Genomic DNA, 26,472 nt, shown 5'->3' with positions numbered 1-26,472 from the left:
GTAATATTGTGATAATCTGTTAGCAACCATGTTATGTCTGCATTAGTGTTGCTAAGAGAAAAGGGAAGAAGGGATTTCACAGGTACTCAAATATGGCATCAGCAGTTATTATAAGCACTACCCAGAATTTGTGTTTTTAAAATGCTGACAAATGAACGTGCATCTACTCACTCGCACATTACTGTGAAGGGTTTAAATAAATGACCTCATTAGAAACTAGCTTAATAGTTTTTCTTTAGCTTACGAAACTATCAATATCTTGCTCAACTAAAATTACAATGTACTTTTTTTCAAATAATGTAAAATGAATTTATTTTCATTCCAGTATCGGTAAAAAAAAGACCAACAATTTTTTTTTTTTTTTTTAAATGGAGAATTAATCTAAACAAATGTGTGATAATCCATCCATTTTCCAAACAGCTTGTCCTACGCATGGTAATTATTCAGTGGCATTAAAAAAGAAAACTTAAAAAGCTTATTAAGTCATCACTCTTTTCCTATGATACATCCTTGCACACACTCTTGCAACCGAGATATCTGACTTGGCAAACTTTTCCAAGAGTCTTTTAAAAGCTTCCCACAATTTATATTTGTTTGCAAAACTAATTTTAAGCAGAATCCTTTAGATCATGAGAAACCTACATTCAGTGAAGTGAACTTTTGACTCGCACTGCTCTATATTGACTGCCATTGAACCAAAGTACATAATATTCTGGACACAGGCAGGCTAATCTTCTTATGCAGTCTCCTGCTTTGGATATAGTTTGCAGATTAAACACGCACTAGCGATGAATAGGGTTGTGTGTTTGTCTTACTTGTGACAGAAGAGAGCCGGATCTCTGCGCTGGGAACAAACACACCCACACACAAACCCTCAGTGGATCACACAGTGGCCACACACACAGCACTAAACATGAGCCTCTGTATACACAACATACAGCTATGAGGGATATCACAAAACAATAACTACCAGACCAAGCATTGTGTATACAATATAAGGATTGTAATGAAGAACTAACAGAAAAATAGCAGTTTTTGTAAGCCTTCCCCCCCCACCTGTACCTATTTGTCAAGTGAAAAGAGTGCAGACATGGTTTACAGCGCAAATGGAGTGTATGGTACAAAGTGGGCCTTTCTGCTCTGACTCCGGTTGCCACTGAGCTTATCTGCAAGAAAACAAGTGAAAGCACTGATTATGCCTGTCACATGACTCCAGAAAGACGCTAAACAAGCCCTGATGGCTAATGAAAAGCATGTGCAGTTCTATGTGAGATATATATATATATATATATATATATATATATGTGTGTGTGTGTGTGCTGTCAAATCGATTAATCGCATCTAACATAAAATATGTTTACATAATGTGTGTGTACACATAATATTTATATATATTATATATGTCTCTGTATATACACATATATAAATATTATAACATACACATATTTAACTAAAAACTTTTATGTTATATGCGATTAATTGATTTGACAGCACTTATGTATGTATATATAATATATATATATATATATATATATATATATTATATACACACACAAATAATACAATAATAAAAAAATAAAAATCAATAACTTACTGTGTGAGTCCGTTTATAAAAAAGCTTTAAAAACAAGTAGAAATACTGTCAGAAATTTCTCACCTCATATTATGGTTATTAAATAGGTCAAAGCATTATTTTTATCCTTCACATAATTAGATGTATCATTTAGAGTCATACCACAAACAATGTAGGACAAGTTTAGAGCTGAAAATGAATACTTGGGGTTAGAGGCTTGTTCAAATCCATAAACCTAAGTTTGAGCGATAGCAACAGTCTTGCCTTAGCAAGCACCATGAATTAAGTGGTTTTAGGATAAATCAAAAAGGCCCGAACACATAATTCCTTGATGGAAGTTTTGAAAGAACTTATGCAAGTGAATTATAATATTTTGTCCCACTTAACAGATTTTTAGGTAAATATTGGAAATGTTCCCTTGCAGTTTGACCCATTTCACACAAGTTGTTCAGTATTTCCTTTATTTTATAAAAACTTCAGGGCTTTACAAAAACACAGCTTCAGAAATCCCATTAAATCTCAGCCCACACTTTATAAATACTGTAAATGTGACTCACAGGGGAAATCTCAGTATGATCTGGTGTTTCACTGAGAGGAGGCAGAGGTAAATCCCTCCTACCAATGGTAAATCCTGCCATTTATGGGCATTTAAGAAGTACCCTGTATCTTTCCAATTACAATGCAGTATCATTCATCGTGTTTGATATTTATCATAGGGTATTTGTACTGGTTAGCCGGTATATTCAGAAAACAGCCCTACTGCTAACAGGGCAGTGTAATATTTTGCTCTGGATCAAATTTTTTTTTGCACTGAAACATACCACACGTGGGTGCAACAATCTTTTAAAATATTCAGCTCAATCTTTCCACTTTAAACTTTTAATGACGACTGTTGGAAATTGATTCTCTCGATATTCGACCTTGGACCGGCTGTGACCCCATCTAACCCCACCCTATCGTACCGTGTTGCCCTCCACTAATCGCTGTCGTCGTCAGACCAGCCAAAGTCATCCATGGTGATGGCCATGTTCAGTTTGCGTCCCTCACGGACACTGCAGGACTTGGAGGAATTCTTCTTTGCTTGCATGTTCAACTGCATCCCTGATTGGCGGACGAGGTTACCGCTGGGAATGTTCATATCCAGGTCAAACACGTCCCCGAATCCTAGCATGAGCTTCTGTAGGCTGGCCTGGCCCAGATCCCCGTTATTGCAGGTTGATGAAATCTGACAGCTGACTTCCGAGCTATTGCTCTCCTCCATGTGAGCCTCATAGAAGGACTCGGCACTGAGAGTGGCCGCCAAGGGGGAAATGTGTGAAAACAGCTGCAAAAAAAAAAAAAAAAAAAAACGTTAAGTCGATTAAAAGTTTGTAGATGATGGAAATGTGCTTGAACACTTACATTTGGGTTCATGGGATACTACAGTGCTCACACCCTTGTGAAAAATAAAATATACTAAAATGTTTTTGAAATGCATTTATTTTACATTAAGCATACTACAAATACATTTATATTTATGTACTTAATACAAATATCATGCAATTGTATTTTTAGTATACTAAATAGATATACTTAAAGTCTGCTAAATTGGAACAACTAATTTTGTACTTGATGCACTTTTGTTCTCCAGAAATGGTGCTCAGGTCCAACTAAAGATATACTTGATTGTGCTAAAGTGGAAGAATACTGTAAGTACACTTTAAATATCTTGCATTTAAAGACTGATATTATACAGAGATCATACGATCCTTACTAATGGTGATATTAAAACATCTTTTAGGCTTAATATTAAGAAATGAGCATTGTGCAATTAAGTTCTCCAAATAAAGTTTATCAGTAAGTCTCAAGCGATATGTCTGTAAATATGTTAATGGTTTGTAGTTTACTTATTATGAAATAAATGTATTTTAAATACATTTTCGTATAGGTTTTTTCACTAGGATATTATTACATTTTTCCATGATAAAGATTTTAAAAAATAGTTTTAGAGATACTAGGGATACTCACAAACAGCATTTCTACCTGAAGAAATACTTCAGAACAGATAATATAATATTAATGAAATAAAAGGCTATTTCAAGCCTATTTCAAGTTTAAGTACACTTTCATGACTGATTCTTATCACTCCTAAGTTCACTTTAAAAAATTTATTAATAATCTTTTGTCATACTTTAAAGTAGTACACTTATTTTAATCTTGACTGAGCCTGGTTTCTCCCAAGGTTTTTTCTCTGTTCTGTCTCCTGATGGAGTCTTGGCTCCTTGCCACTGTCGCCTTTGTTGCCATTGGCTTTTGGCTTGCTTAGTTGGGGACATTAAACTTAACATTTAATTTAATATTCAACAATAATACTGATCTGCCTGCATTGACACCATTATATGAGAACTGAACTGAGCTGGACGATGACATCATGGTTTTCTCCAGAGTGGCTATATATATATATACAGCGGGGGAAATAAGTATTGAACACGTCATCATTTTTCTCAGTAAATATATTTCCAAAGGTGCTATTGACATGAAATTTTCACCAGATGTTGGTAACAACCCAAGTAAGCCATACATACAAAGAAACAAACAAAAATAAGTTCAGAAATTAAGTTATGTGTAATAATGTGAAATGACACAGGGAAAAAGTATTGAACACATGAAGAAAGGGAGGCGCAAAAAGGCATGGAAAGCCAAGACAACTGCTGAAAACTTAAAGCAATAAGTTTTTTAAGTAATTAAAAAGCAATCCAGCCCCCTGTCAGTGGAAATTAATAACAGCTGGTTCAGTCCCAAATGATGGCCTACAAAAAGGTCCCATTGCCAAGGTGTCACACAAGACACATCTCATGATGGGTAAAAGCAAAGAGCTGTCTCAAGACCTTCGCAACCTAATTGTTGCAACACATAATGATGACATTGGTTATAGGCACCATTCTAAGCTTTTGAATGGTCCAGTGAGCACTTTTGGGGCCATAATACGCAAGTGGAAAGACAATCATTTCACCATAAATTTGCCTCGACCAGTGCTCCTCGCAAGATTTCTGACAGAGGAGTGAAAAGAATAATCAGAAGAGTTGTCCAAGAGCCAACACCAAGTTGTATGGTGTTTTTAGGGTAATGTGCACTGCCATTTCTCCTCCAAATATGGTGTGTATTATGGCATCCAAACAGTTCAATTTTGCTCTCATGTGACCACACTATATTCTCCCAGTATTTCACTGGCTTTTCCAAATGTTGTGCAGCAAACTTTAAATGAGCTTCAACATGCTTTTTTTCTTCAGTAATGGAGTCTTGCGTGGTGAGCGTGCATACAGGCCATGGCGGTGGAGTGCATTACTTACTGTTTTCTTTGAGAACACAGTACCTGCTATCTGCAGGTCTTTTTGAAGCTCTCCACAAGTGATCCTTGGCTCTTGGACAACTCTTCTGATTATTCTTTTCACTCCTCTATCAGAAATCTTGCGAGGAGCACTGGTCGAGGCAAATTTATGGTGAAATTATTGTCTTTCCACTTCCGTATTATGGCCCCAAAAGTGCTCACTGGACCATTCAGAAGCTTAGAATGGCGCCTATAACCAATGCCATCATTATGTGTTGCAACAATTAGGTTGCCAAGGTCTGGAGACAGCTCTTCGCTTTTACCCATCATGAGATGTGTCTTGTGTGACACCTTGGCAATGAGACCTTTTTGTAGGCCATCATTTGGGACTGAACCAGCTGTTATTAATTTCCACTGACAGGGGGCTGGATTGCTTTTTAATTACTGTAAGTTTTCAGCAGTTGTCTTGGCTTCCCATGCCTTTTTGCGCCTCCCTTTCTTCATGTGTTCAATACTTTTTCCCTGTGTCATTTCACATTATTACACATAACTTAATTTCTGAACTTATTTTTGTTTCTTTCTTTGTATGTATGGCTTACTTGGGTTGTTACCAACATCTGGTGAAAATTTCATGTCAATAGCACCTTTGGAAATATATTTACTGAGAAAAATGATGACGTGTTCAATACTTATTTCCCCCCGCTGTATATAAAAAAATTAACTAAATTAATAACTTTTTACAACAAAAATGAAACATCACTGAACTTACTTAAGCTGGATTGTGACGCTATTTTCTTCTCGAATCAAACTTTGTTGCATTATTTTCCCGTTATCTCTGTAAAGCTGCTTTGAAACAATCTGTATTGTAAAAAGCGCTATATTCATAAATGTTACTTGACTAACATTCTAAAGCACATGACTGTAATTTTAACGGTAATGTGTTATTCGATACTACATTTAAAGTTAATATTTTATGTATACCAAATTAGAAGTTCATCATTAATAATGTGCAATTACAAATATATTTAAATACATTAAAAGTTTCAATATTTCTATATTTCAAAGACAGGTGCTTAAGTCCTACTCAAAAATAGAATACATTTTTATATAAGTGCCATTAACATGCAGTGTCTCTGAAAACATTACAATAAAATATGCTTCTTTCTCACAAGGGCATGATACTGTATTATGCAGATTTTCTCTGTGCACATGACCTACTATGTCTGCCAAAATTTCCACAACACAGTCAAGGCGCACTACCACTAATGCTGCACACATAAGAAACGTTTTGTTCGAGTCCAGTCTTTGTTAAAGTTTCACTACTCCTTTGTGACTTCCTCTATTTTAGGAGTGCTGCAGGTCATGTGAAAACACGACAATGTTAGCAACTTACTATAGCACATTAAAACTGAGCATTGTATGGGGTATCATATAAAACTTCTGATTAAAATCATAGTGTGTACTGTGTAATTTCTGCTTTCTCCTATCTCAGATTAACATGCAGAGACAAATAAGTCATTCATAGGTGGATTTCCACCAGAAAGTATAAACACCATGACACTATTTAAACATCCAGACCAGCAACAGGCCCAGCCAATGGAGTTTTGGATCGGTTTGTCTGTCCAATCACAGAAAAGGCGAGTTTGTGAATCCACATTATCATTATTTGCATAAAATTTCTGACACACTTCATAAAAGTGTCCACTAGTGTCATCAAACAGAATTGTAATATAATAATGGTAATAACGAGGATTTTCAAACGTACCCCTTCTGGATTGCAATTTTATATACTGTACATAGTAAGCAGAAGTACGGTTGCAGAATGAGTAGTTATTTTGAACACAGAACGGTGAAGACTTACAGGAGTGCAGGATCGGGATCTTTCCATGAGTCTGTTTTCCCACTCTGTCAGTCTTCTTTCTCTTTCCGCCAGCTCTTGCTCCTTACAGCTCAACTCTCTCTCCAGCTGCTTCAAGCGTTCCAGCGTCTCCTCTATCTCACACCTTACACACAGAAGACAGGAAGATTTAACAACACAATTAACCTATGTACAAAAAAAAAAAAGCAACATAAAAATAGAGAATATTCATTTTGTTATTACCCCAAAATGCATCTTTGACCTAAAAAACCCCCACAATTTTCTGCAATTTCTCTCCGTGCCAGTAGGTGGTACTGTACGCTAAACAATCAAAACCCCCACACAAAGTCTTTAGCGTGGCTATTTATAAACCGGTATGTGAAGGAAGGCCAGAATGCCCCCCTCCCCCCTCCTCAACCCCTCTGCCCTCAAAAGCCATATCAGCCCCTGCCAAAACCTCTCCACACACACTCTCAAAACCTTCCTCCTGCTAGAATTGATTTCTCTACCACTCTCATGAGGAGCGTTTCCAGAATGTCTCACCCTCCCTCTTCCTCCCCACTCCTGCTCCTCGCTCTCTTTTTCCATTCCTCTCAGTTCATTTCTCCCTTCATGCACTGCAGCTCTGCTGAAGTCCAGCACTCATTGTGTTTGTTTCCTCCATTTGTGTCTTTATCTTGCAACTTGTCCCTCTCAAGAAACAAAACCTAGTCTTGCAACATACAAATGTCTAAAAACAAGTGCAAAGTTAAAATTCACAGAAAATAATTTCTATAATTTCAGAATTATACAAGCCTCATATTTCTGCTAAGTGTACATAAACACTTGCTTTGCTAGTTTTTACAAATCAATGGACGGATTGAAATAATTTTCTTCAGTAATTTCCACATTGTTCATGGCTCTTATACAGTTTATGCCTAACCTGTTTTTCATTTTTGTAGGTTGTGTAAAATTGGCTATTGATTGTTATATGTGCCCAAAGTATACACTTTTTACAGTTAGGTTACGAGCCCATGCGAATCACGCTTGTGTCGTGCAACAATTTTTTTTAACATCATTTGGGAAAATTAATACAAAACCCTTTTGGCAACTATTTGACAATGCTTATAACCTTAATTGTGAACAAATAAAACACTTCTTAATGTTTACATTTTGAAATACTTCAGAAGTTGCCAACGAGTTGTGGACTGTACGTACCTCCACTCCGCTTTGTTGTGTAAGAAGGAGTTGCACTGGTCTGGCAGTTTGCTGTCATTTTTCATGGTCTCTAGGGTGCTCAGGACCTGTTTGAACTGTGGCCTTTCCTGGAGATGACAGAGCACATTTATTATGGTCGTTCTTTAATTAGCACAATGTAATACAGAGCAACTAACTCAAAGTAAGTTTGTTTCCAAGCCTTCTCATTATAAACTCATCCTGCAAATTTTTGCTTATCTCTTAAAATCATAGTTCACTTGAGAACTCATAAAAATGCATAGGCCTACATCTTAAAGAGGACCAATTAGGCTTTTTTTTACATTTTCAACTTTCGTTAGTGTGTAAGGTTGCTGTTTGACCATGAAATAATGTCTGCAAAGTTACAAAGCACAAAGTCCCTCCAAAGGGAGTTATTCTCTATATCAGCGCGCACTGTTTCTGAACTCCATGAAATGCCTACATTGTGGTCTTGGGTTTCTTTTTGGGAACAAACACATCATAATATTCCTCATTTAAATAAATCCTGCTCAAAGGGGCGAGGCCTGGTTGAGTTGCGCTAATAGTGTGTTAAAACTTCTGGTTATGGTAAGGGGTGTGACATTTCCAAAATGGTTGACTAACACACTGGTCCAGCTGACCAATCAGAGCACATTGTTCTTTTCAAAAGGAGGCGCTTCATAGAGACAGGAACTGAAACAGAGCGTTACTGACAGACTGGGAAAAGAGGAGCTGCAACAATGTCAAATATGTGAAAAATAAATGCATTTTTGGCACAAAAATAATGCGCAAAGGCACACTATGCAAGATTTGTACCTTGATATAACAGCTTCGAAATCATTTAGATGGTAAACGAACTCGTAGTAGGGCGAATCATCCCGCTGGCAAAACCAGCAATGCAGGTTTGAGAGGTGGCGCCCTGACAAATCTCGCGAGAATCACGACTTGCTTTACGACACGACCTCACATACATCAACAACATATGAAGCAGCCTCTATGGAAGACACTAGCACGCATTTCAGACGTGAATCATGGCAGAGTCGACGAAGAAAACGAAGAAAGCGCGGTCGGAAGAGTGCAGAGACGGCTCTGCGTGAGTGGTATTTACGACAGTAACGTTAAATACAAGTACTCCACAGCGACTCTAGGGGTCGCTGTTTGAGAAAAACGAAAACTGCATAGTGTGCCTTTAACATCTGAGCATGAAAACCTATTCTAGTAGACGACAAAAAAAACTAAATCAAGACTTTGTAAAAGGGCATAATATGGCCTCTTTAAAGGTTTTATCAGCGATTTCAGGCCCAAACATATCACCGGCTGCCTATGACGGCTGCACGCGAAAACCTCACAACACCCACCCCTGTCTGTGATTGGATGGAACACTATTTATTTTGGTTTTGAGTGGTTGGTGAAACCAACTGTTTTTGTGTGCAGATCTCAGAGCCTAGGCTGCCTACAGAGACGCGTTTTTTTGACGGCATGCTTATGGGGCGGGCAGCTAGCGGATCGTTAGGAAAGATTAGATGAATGTGATCATTTATGTTTGGGCCTGAAATCGCTGATACAACCTTTAAGACCTGTGTACACTGAATTGAGAATAAATTGCATAGTTTGACACAACAGCAAAAAATTGCTATGAAACTGTTCACATAGAATCCAATTATTATTTTCACCTTTCCTTGAAAGAAATACACTAATACTCCACTCTCTAAAAAAAGAACCTGCCTGACTGTTATTTTGGACTTGATGTAAAGATCAAGTCATTTTGTCAAAAGACAAAGATGCATAGTTTCATTTTAAAATCTTGATTTATTGTGAAAATCCCTAAGACGTAATTTGAACAGATGTTCCTCACTTGTCAGTCTCTTTGGATAAAAGCATCCACTAAATGACTAATTATATGAACAGTTTCTAGAGATCCTGAGCATCATACTGTATGTACTGAATTTCGTCTCAGTCCCACCAAGTACCTTGGGCTCTGCAATCCAGCAACATCTCATCAAGTCTGCAAAGCTGGCGGGACAGCTGCTGGGAATGGTCGGCCTCTGGAACACATAACCCACACAAATACCACAGACACATGCACACACATTAGAATCCATTTCAAAAACCCATTATAGCAGCCATTACATAAAATCCTAATTTTAGCACGAGTCCAGCTTAAGCTCCTAACACAACTGCAGCAAAGCGCTCCTCTGGGCTAAGTTTACATCACAACTCAGATGAAGCGTATATCTCCATGTTCAAAGAGTCTGATATATCATAACTGGTATATACGGATTAACAAAGAGCTTTTACATGGGCGCTGTTTACACTACGAAGTGATAAAATTTAGTTCACACTCAAGATAATGGAAATTTAAGAGCATGTGAGGAGAGATGCTGTAATGGAGACTTTTTTTGATAAGCCACACATGTAGGAATGTAATACTGTCCAAGTGGCTCGTCCAATAGAAAAGCAGCTCTAGTAAACATATTGCACAGGGTATTATTTCGGACAAACTGTATTAGCACACCACATAATCACGAACCCACGAGAGAATGGAAACTGCTCCTTCCCTCTGGGAATTTAACATAAACCAAAATATCTTTTCATCCATCGTTTGACCTCTCCCATTGCCCTTCGCCAACATTTTCTCTTATAAGTACTTTCTCCCTTCCTCTCTGTCTCAGGCTGGGATGTTTATCTAAAAAGGTTTCCTGACTGTCCCCCTACAGCACTAAAACCACTGTGGTCTAATCTGATGGCATCACGGCAGAAAGGCATAAAGAGAACTGCAATATATCTTATGCTAGCGCTCAATAAAAGTTGTAGGGGTTCTCAAACACGCACAGAGCGAAGCCTTTAGATCAGTTTGCTATAAATATCCAACTAAAGCAAGCAATGGAATCCATGATCATACTGTTCCGTAATCCACGATCATACTGTTCCGTTACCCACAGGATGAACATAAAACATAACAGTTCCAAAACGTTATCATTAGATGTGATCTAGATGCAAACTTAATCAGCGTAATTAACCTTCTAAAATACATTCTTTAGGCCAAATGCTTGGGAAGCATCACATATAGCATTTGTGGGGAATGCAATGGGGAACCGAACTGAAACCTTAATGTAAACACCTCCAAATGAAATTTCAAATGGATTGGAAGGGGTGGTGTAGACTTGAAATAACCCGATCAATAGGAAAAAATTAAGCATGTAAAAACTTAAATTCAACCATTTTCTCAATCGGATGTGAAAACACCTTGCGCACAGCACGCAGTGCCATGACGCATATGTTTACATTTGTTTACATATGTTTAGTTTACATATGCTTATTTACATCTTACAAACTGGTCAGTAGAGAAGACTGAATGTTTGATAAATATTTGCTAAAAAGCTCTTCTGACATACACTATATTGCCAAAAGTATTGGGACACCTCTCCAAATCCTTGAATTCAGGTGTTCCAATCACTTTCATGGCCACAGTTGTATAAAATCAAGCACCAAGGCATGCGGACTGCTTCTACAAACATTTGTGAAAGAATGGCTCGCTCTCAGGAGCTCAGTGAATTCAAGCTCTGTGATAGGTTGCCATCTGTGCAATAAGTCATCAATATTCGTGAAATTTCCTCATTACTAAATATTCCATGGTCAACTGTTAGTGGTATTATAACAAAGTGGAAGCAATTGGGAACAACAGCAACTCAGCCACGAAGTGGTAGGCCATGTAAAATCACAGAGCGGGGTCAGCGCATACTGAGATGCAGAGTGTGCAGAAGTAGCCAACTTTCTGCAGAGTCAATAGCTACAGACCTCCAAACTTCGTGTAGTCTTCAGATTAGCTCAAAAACAGTGCGTAGAGAGCTTCATGGAATGGGCTTCCATGGTCGAACAGCTGCATCCAAGCCTTACATCACCAAGTGCAATGCAAAGCCTCGGATACAGGGGTGTAAAGCACAGAGCAGTGGAGACGTGTTCTCTGGAGTGACGAATCAGGCTTCTCTGTCTGGCAATCCGATGGACGAGTCTGCGTTTGGCGGTTGCCAGGAGAATGGTACTTGCCTGACTGCATTGTGCCAAGTGTGAAGTTTGGTGGAGGGGGGATTATGGTGTGGGGTTGTTTTTCAGGGGTTGGGCTTGGCCCCTTAGTTCCAGTGAAAGGAACTCTTAGTATTGAAAAGTATTGCTTAAAGTAGTTCAGTCTAATTAAGGTGGAGTATTTTGTACAACATGTATGTGTTATGTATTTTTATGCTCTCTGAGTATTGTGTCATTAGCTTAATGACAAACTCCAAGGAAATCTACTGTTTGCAAAACTATTTGCTGACTGTAATGGTCACTTCGGAGCACGTCCCGTGTTTTAAATGGATCTGAGAGTACCACGCTCCTATTTATAGTTGATTGCATGATCAAATCAGGCAAAATGTGATACATAAAAAAACAAGGGAGATGTGAATTACAGCTCAAATTCTGGAATTTTGAGTTCTGTGGGCACAGATTTCATGTGGGCCTGTTTATGAGGTTCTATTCTAGTTAGGATACAGCTGTCTATGTAGGGCAGAGGGCAGTTCACTAGGTCTTGGAACAAAGCCAAAGGAAAGAGTCTCCTAGGACATCAACAATGTATGACATGGACGTATATTCATAGGAAAACTGGCACACTTTAACAGCAGTATAACTACACTAACATTGTAAACATTGATTCATGTGGTGGTTCTACAGTATTAACATTCCTCTCTTAAGAACACAGAGGGATTGTGGGATACTGTGCAGTACCTCATGTTTTTCCACCACCAACCAGGCCACCTGCAAACCCTCAAAACCTTTAAATGGCACTTCTCTGGTCAGCATCTCCCACAGAACCTGCAAGACCAACCACAAATCAGACAGTAAATGTCCATACGTCCTGCCAATGCTCTCTGCAAGGAAAAAAAACAAACAAAGCTGGCATATTCCACAACACAAGCATATATGGGGTGAACAACACTTGGGATGGAGGTTATGCAGACTGTGCTTGAAATAATTAATTTAGACAGTCAGACATACATAGACACACAGCCTTGTGTATACATATCCTTGCACGAACAATCATTTAAATAAGTTTAATGACTTTAGACTGATTCTAATCCTAAAATACTATATATGCTATATAATATAGAGTTATATAGACTAGTTTTATGTTTGTTTGTTTTTTTGTCCTTTTCAGCTACACAACATGTGGACAGTTTATGCTTTCAGTGTATATGGAAGAGAGCTACACTGTAATTTTTTTTAAATAAAAATGTAATTTATTCTTGTAATGGGAATAGTCGAATTTTCAGCATCATTACTCCAGTCTTCAGTGTCACATGATCCTTCAGAAAGCATTCTAATATGGTGATAAAAAATTAAAAAGTAATAGTAATAGTACAAATTTGAAAACAGTTTCATATTTCTTTTGCTTAATATGTTTGTGGAAACACCTGATCATACAAAAAAACTTGATCACACACTCAATTCATGTATAAATATGAGTACTGACCACTCCGTATGAGTAGGTGTCACAGGTTTCTGAGACGGGTAGACTCTGGATCACTTCAGGGGCCATCCAAGGGAATGTCCCCACAAGAGACATGTGTGTTGTGTGAGAAACCAACTTAGATGCTCCAAAATCACAGATCTGACACAGACAAAATGCATTGTGCAGGGACAGTCACATTGATATTTTAGGCAGAGTTTAAATCCTAGATTTTATATATAAATATATAGGAATGTGAAATAAAAAAAGGAAACACACCTTTAATACATTGTCTGCTGTTAACACAACTAATAGAGAGAAAAGAAAATAGTCACCGGTATGTAATAATCATGTTTTGCTTGTGAAATTGCTCACATCACAGCTAAAAACTCACCATTTCTTGACTTCAGGTCCCTATGAATGACTTTCACAGGGGCCTCGGCATGTAAATAATGCATTCCTACAGGGAAACAAATCACAGAATCAGCCATTAGCTCATAAGGAAAATGTGACTGAGATCATTACATAAACACATGTATTCATACAGACACATACCTTTAGCAATTTCCATCGCCCAGGTCATTACTTGACCCATATCCATCTCCTCACTGTCAGCACTGGACAAATATTCATACAATGATCCTCTGCTGGCATATTCTACAACACAAACACACATAACATATTACATATCATCACATGTGTCAACTAAATGTTGTGGAGATGATATATATTGCAGGTGAAAGCTAAATAATTCTATTGTTATATGGAAGCCAAAATATAGATCATACAGTAATGCAAAAAAATTATAATAATAAGAACTGTTTCACAGTAAATTTTGAATTAGTGTTGTGAGAAAAAAGTAGACCTCATATACACTAAAAGTCTCTTATGCTCACTAAGGCTGCATTTATTGGATCAAAAATACAGTAAAAACAGTAATATTCTGAAAAATTGTCACATGATCTTTTCAGAAATCGTTCTAATATGTTGATTTGCTGCTCAAGACGCATTTCTTATTAATATGATCTATGTTGAAAAAAGTTGCACGGCTTAATATTGTTGGGGAAACCGTGATACATTTTTTTCAGAATTCTTTGATGAATAGAAAAAAACAGCATTTATTTGAAATAGAAATCTTTTGTAACATTATAAATGTCTTTACTGTCACTGTACAATCTTTTCAATTTAATGCATTCTTGCTCAATAAAAGTATTAATTTCTTTAAAAACAAACTGACCCCAAACTTTTTGAATGCTAGTGTATTTATACAATATTTGTGAATGTGTATTGCTTGTCATTAGCTATGTATCCTATCCAACCACCAACTGTAATGCGCATTTTGAGATATTGCACATAAATTATGATGGAGACACATTTAACAAATAAATCCCTTGATGCGCAACAAAAAAACGTGTGAATTTGTGACAATTTCATTGCACAGCATCTCAAATGTTGGTTTTATCATACTGAAATGCCTGAGCCTGTCATCAAAATGATTTAGTTTAACGACCCTTTAGAAGCGTCTCATATGATTGTGTTCACAAATGCAAGACAGCATTTTGCCATATATAATGTAGGAAGAAAAGAGCCACAGTTTCTTCCCCGATTGCAGAAACTTCCATTATCATTACAGATATTTTGCGCCAATTTCCCAAGAAGTGCTGATTATGTTCTCTTGAACACATGGGATGCAAATGCTGCTTTATTCGCAAATGTTTTATGCAATATTCCAATTCTGCGCGTAAGTTAAATTCGCAACTTTGGATGGAAACAGTTATTGTAACCAAATTTACATATAGAGAAGAAACAAGGAGTGGGAGAGGAAGGCTGAACAAGCAAAAATCTAGTCTCATGTCGAGATGTCAATCAACACATGAGATCATCTATCACCAACCCTCGAGTGAAGTCAAACACAGCTTAGCACACTCAGGGTTTCCCATTTACACACACACACACACACACACATGGAGCGGATGCTGGCAGCAGGAGTTAGAAGATGACAGCATGCACAAACGTTAGATTTACTGAATACCCAGCTGACCAAGCGCTCTGAAGAGCCGCTGAAAGACATGCTCTCGAGAAATGATTAGGCCACATAAATCTGCTCATAAGCACATTTACATCCCTGGAGACAAAGATCACAATAGGATGTTTAAAAAATGGCAAGACAACTGTGCAAGCGTGTAAGTGTAAGTGTCCTCTTTATGAACTCTCCTCACACTACGATTACACACAAAGCACGGCAGTATTACATTTTTGGGAGATCATAGCATCCCTTACCAAAGACTAATCACAAAGGAGATCTCTATAATATCGTATCTATTTCTCTAAGACAGCAATGAGATGAAATGGAGAACAAATGGAGACTTCTTTTATATATTATGAGATATTGTGATATATTATTACAACTATATTAAAACTCCGGGTTTCTAATTGAATATATTTTATTTCTTCCTTCGATGGTAAAGCTGAATTTTCAGCATCATCACGCCAGTCTTCAGTGTCACATGATCCTTCAGAGATCATTCTGATATGATGATTTAGTGCTCAATTATTATTATTGGTGCTCAATTATTGATAATGGCTCTTATTATTATCAATGTTAAAAACTATTTTTGTTTCTTAATATTTTTGGTGAAACTGTGATACTTGTTTTCAGGATTCTTTGATGAATATAAAGCAGAATTGAATTGAATGATGAATATAAAACTGATTTTTTTTTTTTTTTTAACATTACAAATTTCTTTACTGTCACTTGTGATCAATTTAATGCATCCATGTTGAATAGAAGTTTTAATTTCAATTTTTTATTTCATTTTTTAAAAGATCTTACTAACCCCAAACTTTTAAAAGGTAGTGTATCACGGTTTCCACAAAAATATGAAGCAGCACAACTGTTTTCAACATTGATAATAAGAAGAAATGTTTCTTGGGCAGCAAATGATCATATTAGAAAGATGATTTCTGAAGGATCATGTGACACTGAAGACTGGAGTAATGATGCTGAAAATTCTAAGGAATAAATTACATTTTAAAATGTATTCAAATAGAAAACACTTATTTAAATTGTAATAATATTTCACAATATTACTGTTTTTGATCAAATAAATGACACTTTCAAAAACATTTTTTTTTTAAATTCTTATGAGAATTTTAAGTGGAACCTCTGAGCAATAAAACATTTGTTGGTTTGGTTGTGAAACTGAAACACTGAATTATTACCTGTGACAATGCCGTAGTTGGGTGTTTCCAGTATGGCTCCGTAGAACTGAATAATATTTTTGTGGCTCAGGACACTCAGAATCTCAGCCTGGATGAGGTGAAGGAAAAAAACAAAAAAAACAGATGCAGAGGTGAAAGACTGCGGTCAAACACTGAGGCTCAAATGAGTGCTGCATCAATGTCATAAAACTATTTTTTCATTACAGTATGTCGAGGTCAAATATTACACTAGAAATGTCCGTGAACATGGAGCCATTAGCAGTATTGTGGGACATGTCCGCTGGGACTCGAACTGCATGGCATCAGCCAGGAAAGCTGCTAAACTCCAGTAAACAGTGGAACAGACTCTGGCAGCGCTGCTGAGCATGCATTAATACTGACAGTAACACACACCGCCTGCAAACCCACATTAAGATGCTACATTTTACACTTACAGTATATCAAATTGACTTTAGACAAAGAGAAATAGAGAAAGGCGGGGGAGAGATGATGGGGAAAAAAGAGAGACGATCATGGAAAACTGTAGATTCTTACACTCCCCCGCTCTCATGCACATAAACAAGTCTGATGGATGGTAACAATGGCTACATTCACATAGGCTGCGTCCAAATTCCTGAACATTTGGATTATGTACCAAATTTGATGAAGAATTTACTTCTTGACCAATGTATTTTCTGTGTACATGATGCTAGTGTACCGGAGGCCAGCTAGTAAGATCATGAGTAGAACTGGAGGGGTTACATTAGCATGTTAAAAACTCAATGGATGCAGTGTGTCATCTGGTATTGTTCGCCTACCGTTTCATGTATAGTGAGTATTCGGTTTTGATTTGATGTATTGCTTTTTGCATATTCTGTTGCACAGTACGCACATTTTCACATTCAAAACAAACTGAACTGTACTTGAACACAATTGCATTTAGCATTTCAAACAGGCCTGACAACCATATTCTGATGCGGTGTGTGAATGTTGCTGATAACAGACTGTAGCTCTCTATAAACAGTTTACCCATAAAACTCCCCTTATGAAAAAGATCGTTTATTCAAGTGTTCTATTAGTATACTTCTTTTAAACTAAAAATAAGAAAGAATACTTTCAGTCTACATTTTATATACTTCTCAAAAATATACTTTATGTACTTCTCAGAAATATACTTAAAATTACACTTAAGTGTACTTGACTTATACTGAGAGAAAAGTCCAAGTATATTTGGCCTGTACTTGTACTCACTCTTTTGATCTAGATATACTTAAATGTATAATTAAGTAGGCTATTCATTTCAAAGTATACTTGGCTTGCAGTTGTGTTAACCCTTTTGATCGAGTAACCTATTAAAAATAAATCAAAACTGCTTAATATTACCAAATGAAATGAAGCGTAACCCATGAAGCTTTGGGGGTGTTGGACTCGATCTACTCCATCTGTGTTTTGATCATCGTTCTGAATCTGATCAATCTGAACATAGTCTTTGACAAAAATTTGATTTTCTCAACTTTTTTGTTTAAAATGTTGCCTTTCTTTATGAAACTTACTGACATTCAAGTGCTGATAAAAAAAGATGCATGAAAATAAAATGTTCTTAAAATTAAAGTACAGTTAAAGGTATTTTTCAAGTATCAAAAATAATATCTACATTTGAACACAGTAGTATACTGCAAGTGCAAAAATAATATATAAATAGTAAACTATAAGTATAATGTTATGTTCACTTAAAGAAAACTTACAAGTATACTTGTAGTATAAACTACTAAACTAGTAGTTTACTGAGAGTACACTTCAGTAAACAGTGTACTTTCATGAACTAAAAAATTTACTACTTGTATTAAAATAGTAAACTAAGTAGTTTACTACTCTTACACTTATAGTACACTTAAACGTATACTTTTATATACTAAAAGTGGGCCGATTTAGTCCCAAGAAGTATTGAAACAGTACACTTACAAGTATACTACAAGTACACATTGATATTAGTATACTTACTACATAAAGTATCCTTAAAAATATACTTGAACATTACTTAAGTATACTTCATAAAATGAACTTGAAGTATACTTCTTTTTCGTCTAAAGGGTCTCTATAAAACGATTGATCAAAATAGCAAATATCAATTGCTTGATTGTTTATATTGTCACAAAATGTAAACTATATTATCTCCCAGTTCTAATTTGCTAAATAACTTAACTATAAGGTAGAAGATATTAAGATATTATAAACATTAACATCATGATTTTCTTCAAAGCTGCTTTGAAACAATTTGTATTGTGTTAAGCGCTATACAAATACAATTGACTAGAGTTATAAAAAATAAGAAGCTAAAATAACAATAACTTCATCTGAACTAACCTCATCATCAATTTTCAGCAGTTTTTTGACAGCCACTTCTTTGTCCTGTGAGATCCAGTGTGCCCGATACACGCTCCCAAAACTCCCACCGCCGCAGTTCTCATAAAAGCGGATGTCATCAAAGCGGATCTGAACGAAGCTTGCACTGAGGGACGACATCTCATACTGACATTCACTGTGGCTGTAGAAAGAGAGAGACGATATAAAGCTACTATTCAAGTTTTGACAAAAAACATATTAAGCATAATAATAATACTTTCGAACAGAAAAAAAAAAAAAATACTGTAAAGTCAAAACTATAGATTTGGTCTTTATTTAAAGGGTTCATATAATGGTACATGCACTTTTACAAGTTGATTGTACTGAAATGTGTGTTGGCAGTGCCTGTACACAACCATCATAAAATGATAAAAATCCATCCAGGGTTTTTTTTTTTTTTTAATCTCCTTATATGTTTTCCCGTCTCAAATCAAGCCGTGGCCATCAATGCGAGCAATTGCGGTGGCCCCTCCCACGATTGTTGACTGACAGCAGCGTTTCAACATAGACCCGCCCTCGCTCGTGAGCGAGCTGTCAATCATAGTCCGCGCGGTCATTGTTGATACGCTGGAGCACTGTCTATGAGCAGAATGGCGTCTAAGCGATTGTGGTGTTTTGTTCTTGGGTGTAATAAGGAACACAGCAGTCATTTTGATGTTCCTAAATCCGAACCGCTGAAGACGCAGTGGCTGATTTTGTTTTCGAAGGGAATATTCCCCACGATCAACGTCAATGCTTTCAATGTTGCGCGAATCATTTCACACACCAGACTGCTTTACAAACGAGGGTCAGTATAAAGTCTGTTTTGCTAAGAAGCTGCTCCTGAAAAAAGGATCGGTACCAACTATTCGTGTTCCTGCTGCACCTGCAGTGTAACGTTTTATTAACCTTTATATTAATATTTATATTAATCTTTGCAAATCGCTTGCTGCACGCTTCACGATGAATGCGGCTGTTTACACTTCTGAAGGGTACATTACGGCATGTTTTCTATGTACCAATATGTATCTCTATGTACCGACATTCTCAATATAATTCATAATCCCACGTTTATAATGAACAACGCGTTATGGTTATTGTGTTATTATTACAAACGGTGTACGCACAGAACGGAGGGGCGGGGTGAGCAAAGCTCATTATCATTTAAAGACACATGCACTTAAACGGCGTGCTGAAAACAGAGCTGTTTTTGACCAGGTAAAATGAGTGTTTTCTTACAATACTAATGAGAATTTTTAATTAAAGTATATTACAGACTTTTAATTTAGACCCTAAAGAATCATATTAGCTTGTACAAAAATGGCATTATATGACCCCTTTAAACAACACCCAGAGTTAACTATTTTTTCAGTTTGCAATGTTCCTTTTTGCTGATCTGGATTTGTTCTCCTGGAGTTTTTATTTACTCTTCCAAGTTTTTGTTTAGTTTAAACCTCTTGTATGAGCGGGCCTTACAGGAAACCCTATACTGAAAAATCCAGCATAAACCAGCATGAATTCCATGTCGGTTTATGCTGATTAGAACAGGTGGATCAGGACAGTCATGCTGCACTCAAGCAAAAATGAGCTGGTGTAGCAGATCCAACCAGCATTCCATGTTGGGCCCAGCATGCAAAACAAACCTCATGCTGCTGATCACAACTGTCCTAGCTACATCAACAAGTGTGTCAGTACATATGTACATTATATGAAGAGTGCTTATTTATTAAATAATAATTAAAAAAAAACTAATAAAAGTGTCAAAGTCAAAAGTACATATCAAAATCACTACACTTAAAATGAAAAATGAAAATATAAAAATAAAATCCAATTCAAAAGTTTAAATAAATACTATAATAGCATATAAATAAGTTCTGTCATGAAACTTTGGATGTTCACATCACATCTGCAGCCAATGAGCTGGCTGCTCAACATTTAAATAGCTGGTTAGCGTTTACTATAAATTCTTCTGAAACCCATCCACCTTCCCCAGCTCCACCTGTATATATCTACCACTGGTAATTATTTTTATACATGCTATTTGTGCTGAAGCTTAATATGTCTTTTAAGCTCGCAGTAGCGTATGGGTGTATGTATTGCAGTAGCAAGTTCCTGTACTTGCTATACAAATAAATACATACTGTAATATGCCATAAAAAAATAAGAATTGTCAATTTTGAATTCATGCTGACTTCAAGTTATAAACAAACTACACCATGACTTCAGCATCACCACTATTAAGAGTTTGAGTTAACATAAAGCAACGAAGCTGTGAAGCTGTGTGTTGAGTCTTCCTGTTCGATGTGCTAATGACAGCCGATGTAGTCACATTTAACCACTCATATTTTTTCTTTTTTTTTAATCACAAGTGGAGTATTACTGGTGTATTTTATGTCGTAGAATAAAAGGTGACAATATCTCGAGCTTGTGTTCCCCACAGACTTTTTTTCAGGCATTTAAACAAGAACCAAAAAACCATATGACTTGAGGATTATGGAACCAGAAGTGTAATAATGCTAACATGCTCACATAACTGCAGGATGACTTGGCTTGTCTCTGCCTTCAATCCTTCAGTGTATTCTGCTACATCTGCAAATGGACTCCTGCCACTTTTGTCTACACTACTTTACAGGCTTTATGAGAACGCAAGAATAGACAGAATAGATAGAGGGGGGTAAACAACTACTGTAATGTTTTGGATTACTGTTAAAATAGAGATTAGGGATTGCTGTTTACACAAAGTAAAAAAACATCCTACAAATATACACCAGAAGAATATAATAATAAATAGGGGAAATGTAACCATCTGACTATAATTTTTATAGATTTATAGGTTTATTGAACTGAAAACTGGAGAAGACAGGAAGTTCAGCACTTGTTGATGTGTTTGTTTGCACTAACAGTTGCAGCCATGAAGAACTAGGGAGCCAAAAAACTGGATATATATAACTGGTATGTTGCTTGTCCAGAACTTTCTGTCACAATGTTGGAGTGGGCCTGATCGTTTTTCCACGATTTCCCATGTCTCTATGATATTCCGATATGACCGGGGGCCATATAGGGTTTCTACTGCTCTATTATATTCTGAGGTTATGAACATTACAATCAGTGGAAGTGTGTGGGATTTTTACTATATCACTATTCACCAAGCAAAAGTTGCAAGTCTGATTGCTTTCATATATATATATATATATATATATATATATATATATATATATATATACACATACACACACTCACATATGCTAAAATAAACTGTGCAAAAATGTTCTTTATAACACCATTAAGGTTCTAAACAGCACTTTAAAAATATCGTTCTTTATAAAAAAAGTGTTCTATTCAGCACCAAAAAGGCTTCTAGTACTATTGGTTTAAAAGTTGTTACAAGAACCCTAATCCGGTACTGATTAGAACCATTTTTATTAAGAGTATATTCGTTTTTTTGTTTTTTTGCAGTAGACTTAAAATAGTCCTGCAATTTTTTTATAAGTACAAATTTTCCTTGTAGTCTCTCAGTGGGGTCAAAAAAGCTACATGTGTACAAGAATAAGAACATTTTTTTTTGTTTAAAATAATTATAAATCCCACTGCAGGATACTGCTGTTACTGCTTGAGCTGTCATGTCAAATAACCATAAAGTGTGCTGCAACAGTTTGCAACAAACACCGGCTAAATGCCTGTGTATTTAATCGTTTTTCTAATCCAGGAGTGCACATGTATAAATTAATGTTCAGGGAATCAAACTTTCCCACCAGCCTCATGTTTTCTTTCACCTCTAATGTAGTAAACTCTGATGTAGTTGTAGTAAGTAGAAATGGGGGTCTGGTTTCTTATGCATTACTAGCCTACATGCGTCACTCTTCCCTGAAATCTATGACCTAACCTCAGATTGGTTTCCCCGGTGTAGAGAGAACAAGCTATATACCGCCTATACCCGTCCCGCACACAGTCTAGGAGGCTATCTATCACTTAAAGAGCGCCCAGTCGCTAAAAACAACCCGCATATCATCTCTGTGGCCCCTGGCTGTGACATCAGGGCCCAACAGAGGGCAAGTGTGTCACACGTTCGACTATTCTTAACTAGAAACAGCTCATTCATACCTCTGACTTGATTTATTGCCCAAAACAACATCCTAATGTTTAAAATATGAATGGTGCAAAGAAATAGATACTTTCAGATAAAACATTCATTTAAAATATTTTTATCGTCTGTGTCCATGTGCATTTGTTCTGTGTAAAGCAATTTGTAAATTGTGTTGTTGTTGTTCTTAAGTTTATTTGCCTACTTTTAATTCACCACCATTTCATGTTCACGTAATGTTACTTTGGAAGAGTTTGGAATACTTTTAAATAATTTTGGAGACTTTTTGGAATACTTGTTGAGATTTAGGAAAGCAAAAACATATTGGCTTAAGTCACAGACATTATGTCACACTCTCCTGAAGTCGTCAAACACGAGATCAGCTGCAGAGTTAAAACTCTTTCCAATAATGTTATAATTATTTGTAACACATAACGTGTAGTCTGATTAAAATGTAAAAGCGTGCTTTCCTACCTGTTAGTCGTGTTTTCCGTGCGGTCCGGTGAAACGCGCTGGCCTGTCGCTCTCTGAACAATCCCAGTCATAAGATAATATGCGGAGCCTCATTGTCTCGTGTTACTGCACTTCCATAAGAGGACACTCGCTTTGGACCGGTGGACAAATTATGAATCCTACTACGGTAAAGGATTGGCTTATGAATATTAACTACGACAAAAAGACTTTACGTGGTAAACACATTGGAGCGTCTAATGCGTACCCTAATTAATATTCATGAGTCAAACTGCGATTCGTTTATTCGTCAGATTAGCGCCCACCCACTGGCACTTCAGCCAATGACGTAATAGGCAGTCGTCACGTTACCTAATTAATATTCATGAAACGTGCATTGACCATATTAGAATTCTTCAGTTCTTGAGCATAGTCGATAACTGTGTCACAACTTTAATGACAATGACAATAGCGCCTCTACACGGACAGACAGACAGACAGACAGCGACAGGGAATGCAAATGAATGAATATATCTGTATTATATCTGCAAAACTTTCCACCAGCCCAGTCATATGGCAAGTCTATTCTTTTTAATGTAGCATTTGAATATACATTATCAATTGTTCTGTTAAGCATACAATATTAAAACGCAAGTTCACCCAAAAATGGGTTTAAAATCTGTTAAAAACTCTGTGTTCCTCTGATGAATTAAAGCCATACATTTGAAATACATGAGGGGAAGTAAATGACAGAATTTCCATTTTGGGTGACCTAATCCTTTTTCGTCCCAAAGAACAAATAAGAGCAAAACAGAAAAAAAGACATTTAAGACATAAAGGCGAGTGAGAAGTTCAATCACACCGACAGAAAGTGTTCAACGGTACATTTATTTAGATTATACTATTTACAAGGTAGGCATGGACATTTTCTTAAAAGAAAATAAGTGCCCTACACACACACACACACACACACACAGCATCTCACTTTCCAAAAGGCAGGATGAGAAAAAACAAAGGCCTTCTCAGACCGATTATGATAACTTAGCAAAATGGGTCCAACCCAAAAATATACATATATAACTCAATATACAAAATGACATCAATGCTACAGGCTATGGCGAGAGGTAATGTAAGTTACTAGCACAAAATTTTACCAGTGGTAAAAAATAGTCCTTGAGCCAGAATACTGACATTTATATGACTTGAAACAACATACCACAAGACCTTGAGGCCTAGAAGGTTTTACGGAGTACCACTGATTCATTTTTTTGTGGCTGGCAAATGATCCTAGTGTCACTGTTATTTGTATACATAATAGCTTGTAGTAAACTCTTATTTTTAGGATTGTTCTGAAGGTTTTGTAGGATCATAGAAATGCAGGCTTGAGTATAGGCAGCAGGTTTTCAGCGTTCTAGAAGGTTGTATCATGGGAATAAACTAGGGCCTCACATGACTGAATCTATGGATACAGACCTTGACCAAGTGCATTCTGGTTTTACACACACACCCAGACACACAATGTCAAGGTAGCTCTTATGACTAAAGTCATTAACATGCAACTCTCACACACACACACACACACACACACACACACACACACACACAAACAAACATACATATGAAAATGCATCTCGTACATGTAGTTCAGTTGGCAGTGATAGCACATACAGTCGGCATTCAACTGCTGTGGCAGCTGATAGATGTAAAATTGAGTTGTACTGTAGTAAACTGGATATGCATTGGTTGTATTTCAAAGAGAGAGGGGGGAAAAGCAAGAGAAATAAAGTCTGAGCATTGGTCTTTAGCCCCGTCTTGGCTCCAGTCTGAAGGACAGTTGGGATAAGGTTCTCTGGTTGTCAATCACACTCAATTGACGTACGTAATTCCTCACTTCCTGTGGATTCTTACTGGCTGGAGATGCCTCGGCATCTGTGGGAGGTAGGAACAAAATTTAAAATAACCAAGCCTTTTACACTGTGTCTATTTACAACAAGAGCAAATAGCCTGCTTTGTTGGAAGAGGCTTTAAATAAAAAAAATTAACAATAAATCCCACTGATAACAGGATCAGTGGCATGGAGCGTAAGGTGGGTGGCGCTAACTTTTGACACGAGTCACGACTGACCCGGGTTCGAATCCGACTTTTTCCGAACTCATACTCCTCCCTTTTCCCATTGCATATCAGGAGTTTATTTTAAATAAAACGTAAGAAAATATTTGAAAAGCGGAAATAAAGTGCCTACCGGGGATTTAATAGTAGGAATAAAGTGTTTAACGGGTAGGGTTAGGGGGTGGACTAATAAAGCAGCAATCAATGATCAATTTATGATTTTTATAAATATAATCATATACTCTAAATATGTTGTTATTATTGCATTCTGTTTTATAATATACTACAATACACTGAGGTGCAAAATTAGTATCTGCCGCTTTTTGCACTAAGTATACATAGCATCTAACAACTATTTATTTAAATTTAGTGTGAAGAAAATACTGCTACTATGTGCACTTAGTGCAAAGAAAATATTTTGCTATTTGCTATTTGCACTTGCCAAACTTTTATGAGCACACTGTGTGGAATACTGTAACACACTATGAAATGCACTTGAATAGACCCTTCACAATTGAGCCGGATATGATTACAGCTTTAGTGTAATGTTCATGTGCGTTACTTTGCTGGTGTTTTGTCTTTGTGTGTATGACCCTATTCATCATCTGTACGAGTAATGGTCATGTTTTATGGACAGGCCACTCATGACAGACTTTGATTCATCATGCAACTTTCTATTGTACCTGTATTATTATGCTGGTTATCAGTACATATATTAACATTATATCAATTAATTAAATATATGGCTATAAGTTGTAAAATATACAGGCACAATATGCCATAGCAAAATACTGAAATACATTTTTTGCTATGTCACAATTTTTTTCACTGTGAA

General features: G+C 36.6%; 2 protein-coding genes across 3 annotated transcripts in view; both read right to left on the bottom strand.

Moving 5' to 3' along the window:
• Positions 1 to 340: 340 nt before the first annotated feature.
• map3k20b (mitogen-activated protein kinase kinase kinase 20b) lies at positions 341 to 23,697 on the bottom strand. The gene is made up of 13 exons (XM_084425891.1): positions 23,553 to 23,697; positions 18,980 to 19,160; positions 16,637 to 16,724; positions 13,970 to 14,071; positions 13,809 to 13,874; positions 13,694 to 13,722; positions 13,439 to 13,576; positions 12,694 to 12,780; positions 9,903 to 9,977; positions 7,936 to 8,042; positions 6,742 to 6,883; positions 2,536 to 2,897; positions 341 to 1,166 (listed from the first exon to the last, which is right to left on the bottom strand). The coding sequence occupies exons 1-12, from the start codon at positions 23,621 to 23,623 to the stop codon at positions 2,550 to 2,552; spliced, it is 1,434 nt and encodes a 477-aa protein (XP_084282017.1). The 5' UTR covers positions 23,624 to 23,697; the 3' UTR covers positions 341 to 1,166; positions 2,536 to 2,549.
• Positions 23,698 to 24,104: 407 nt separating this feature from the next.
• rapgef4b (Rap guanine nucleotide exchange factor 4b) overlaps positions 24,105 to 26,472 on the bottom strand; it is a 34,317-nt gene continuing 31,949 nt past the window's right edge. The window contains exon 30 of one of the 2 annotated variants that reach the window (XM_084424993.1): positions 24,105 to 25,457. In XM_084424993.1, coding sequence (XP_084281119.1) covers positions 25,330 to 25,457 — 128 coding nt within the window. In that variant the 3' untranslated portion in view covers positions 24,105 to 25,329. The remainder of the gene's footprint in view (positions 25,458 to 26,472) is intronic. The other variant, XM_084424994.1, reaches the window with a different exon arrangement.

Source organism: Rutilus rutilus (genome assembly GCF_951802725.1).
Source record: "Rutilus rutilus genome assembly, chromosome: 12".
In the NCBI taxonomy this organism is placed as follows: Eukaryota; Metazoa; Chordata; class Actinopteri; order Cypriniformes; family Leuciscidae; genus Rutilus; species Rutilus rutilus.
This window is presented reverse-complemented; position numbering and strand designations above follow the sequence as displayed.

Excerpts from the sequence above, each read along its gene's own strand:
- map3k20b (XM_084425891.1), bottom strand. The coding sequence starts at position 23,623 with ATGACTGGGATTGTTCAGAGAGCGACAGGCCAGCGCGTTTCACCGGAC. Across the intron at positions 8,043-9,902 it reads GCTGGATTGCAGAGCCCAAG|GAAAGGCCACAGTTCAAACA; the intron begins GTACTTGGTGGG and ends TGTCATCTCCAG. Across the intron at positions 6,884-7,935 it reads CACAACAAAGCGGAGTGGAG|GTGTGAGATAGAGGAGACGC; the intron begins GTACGTACAGTC and ends TCTGTGTGTAAG.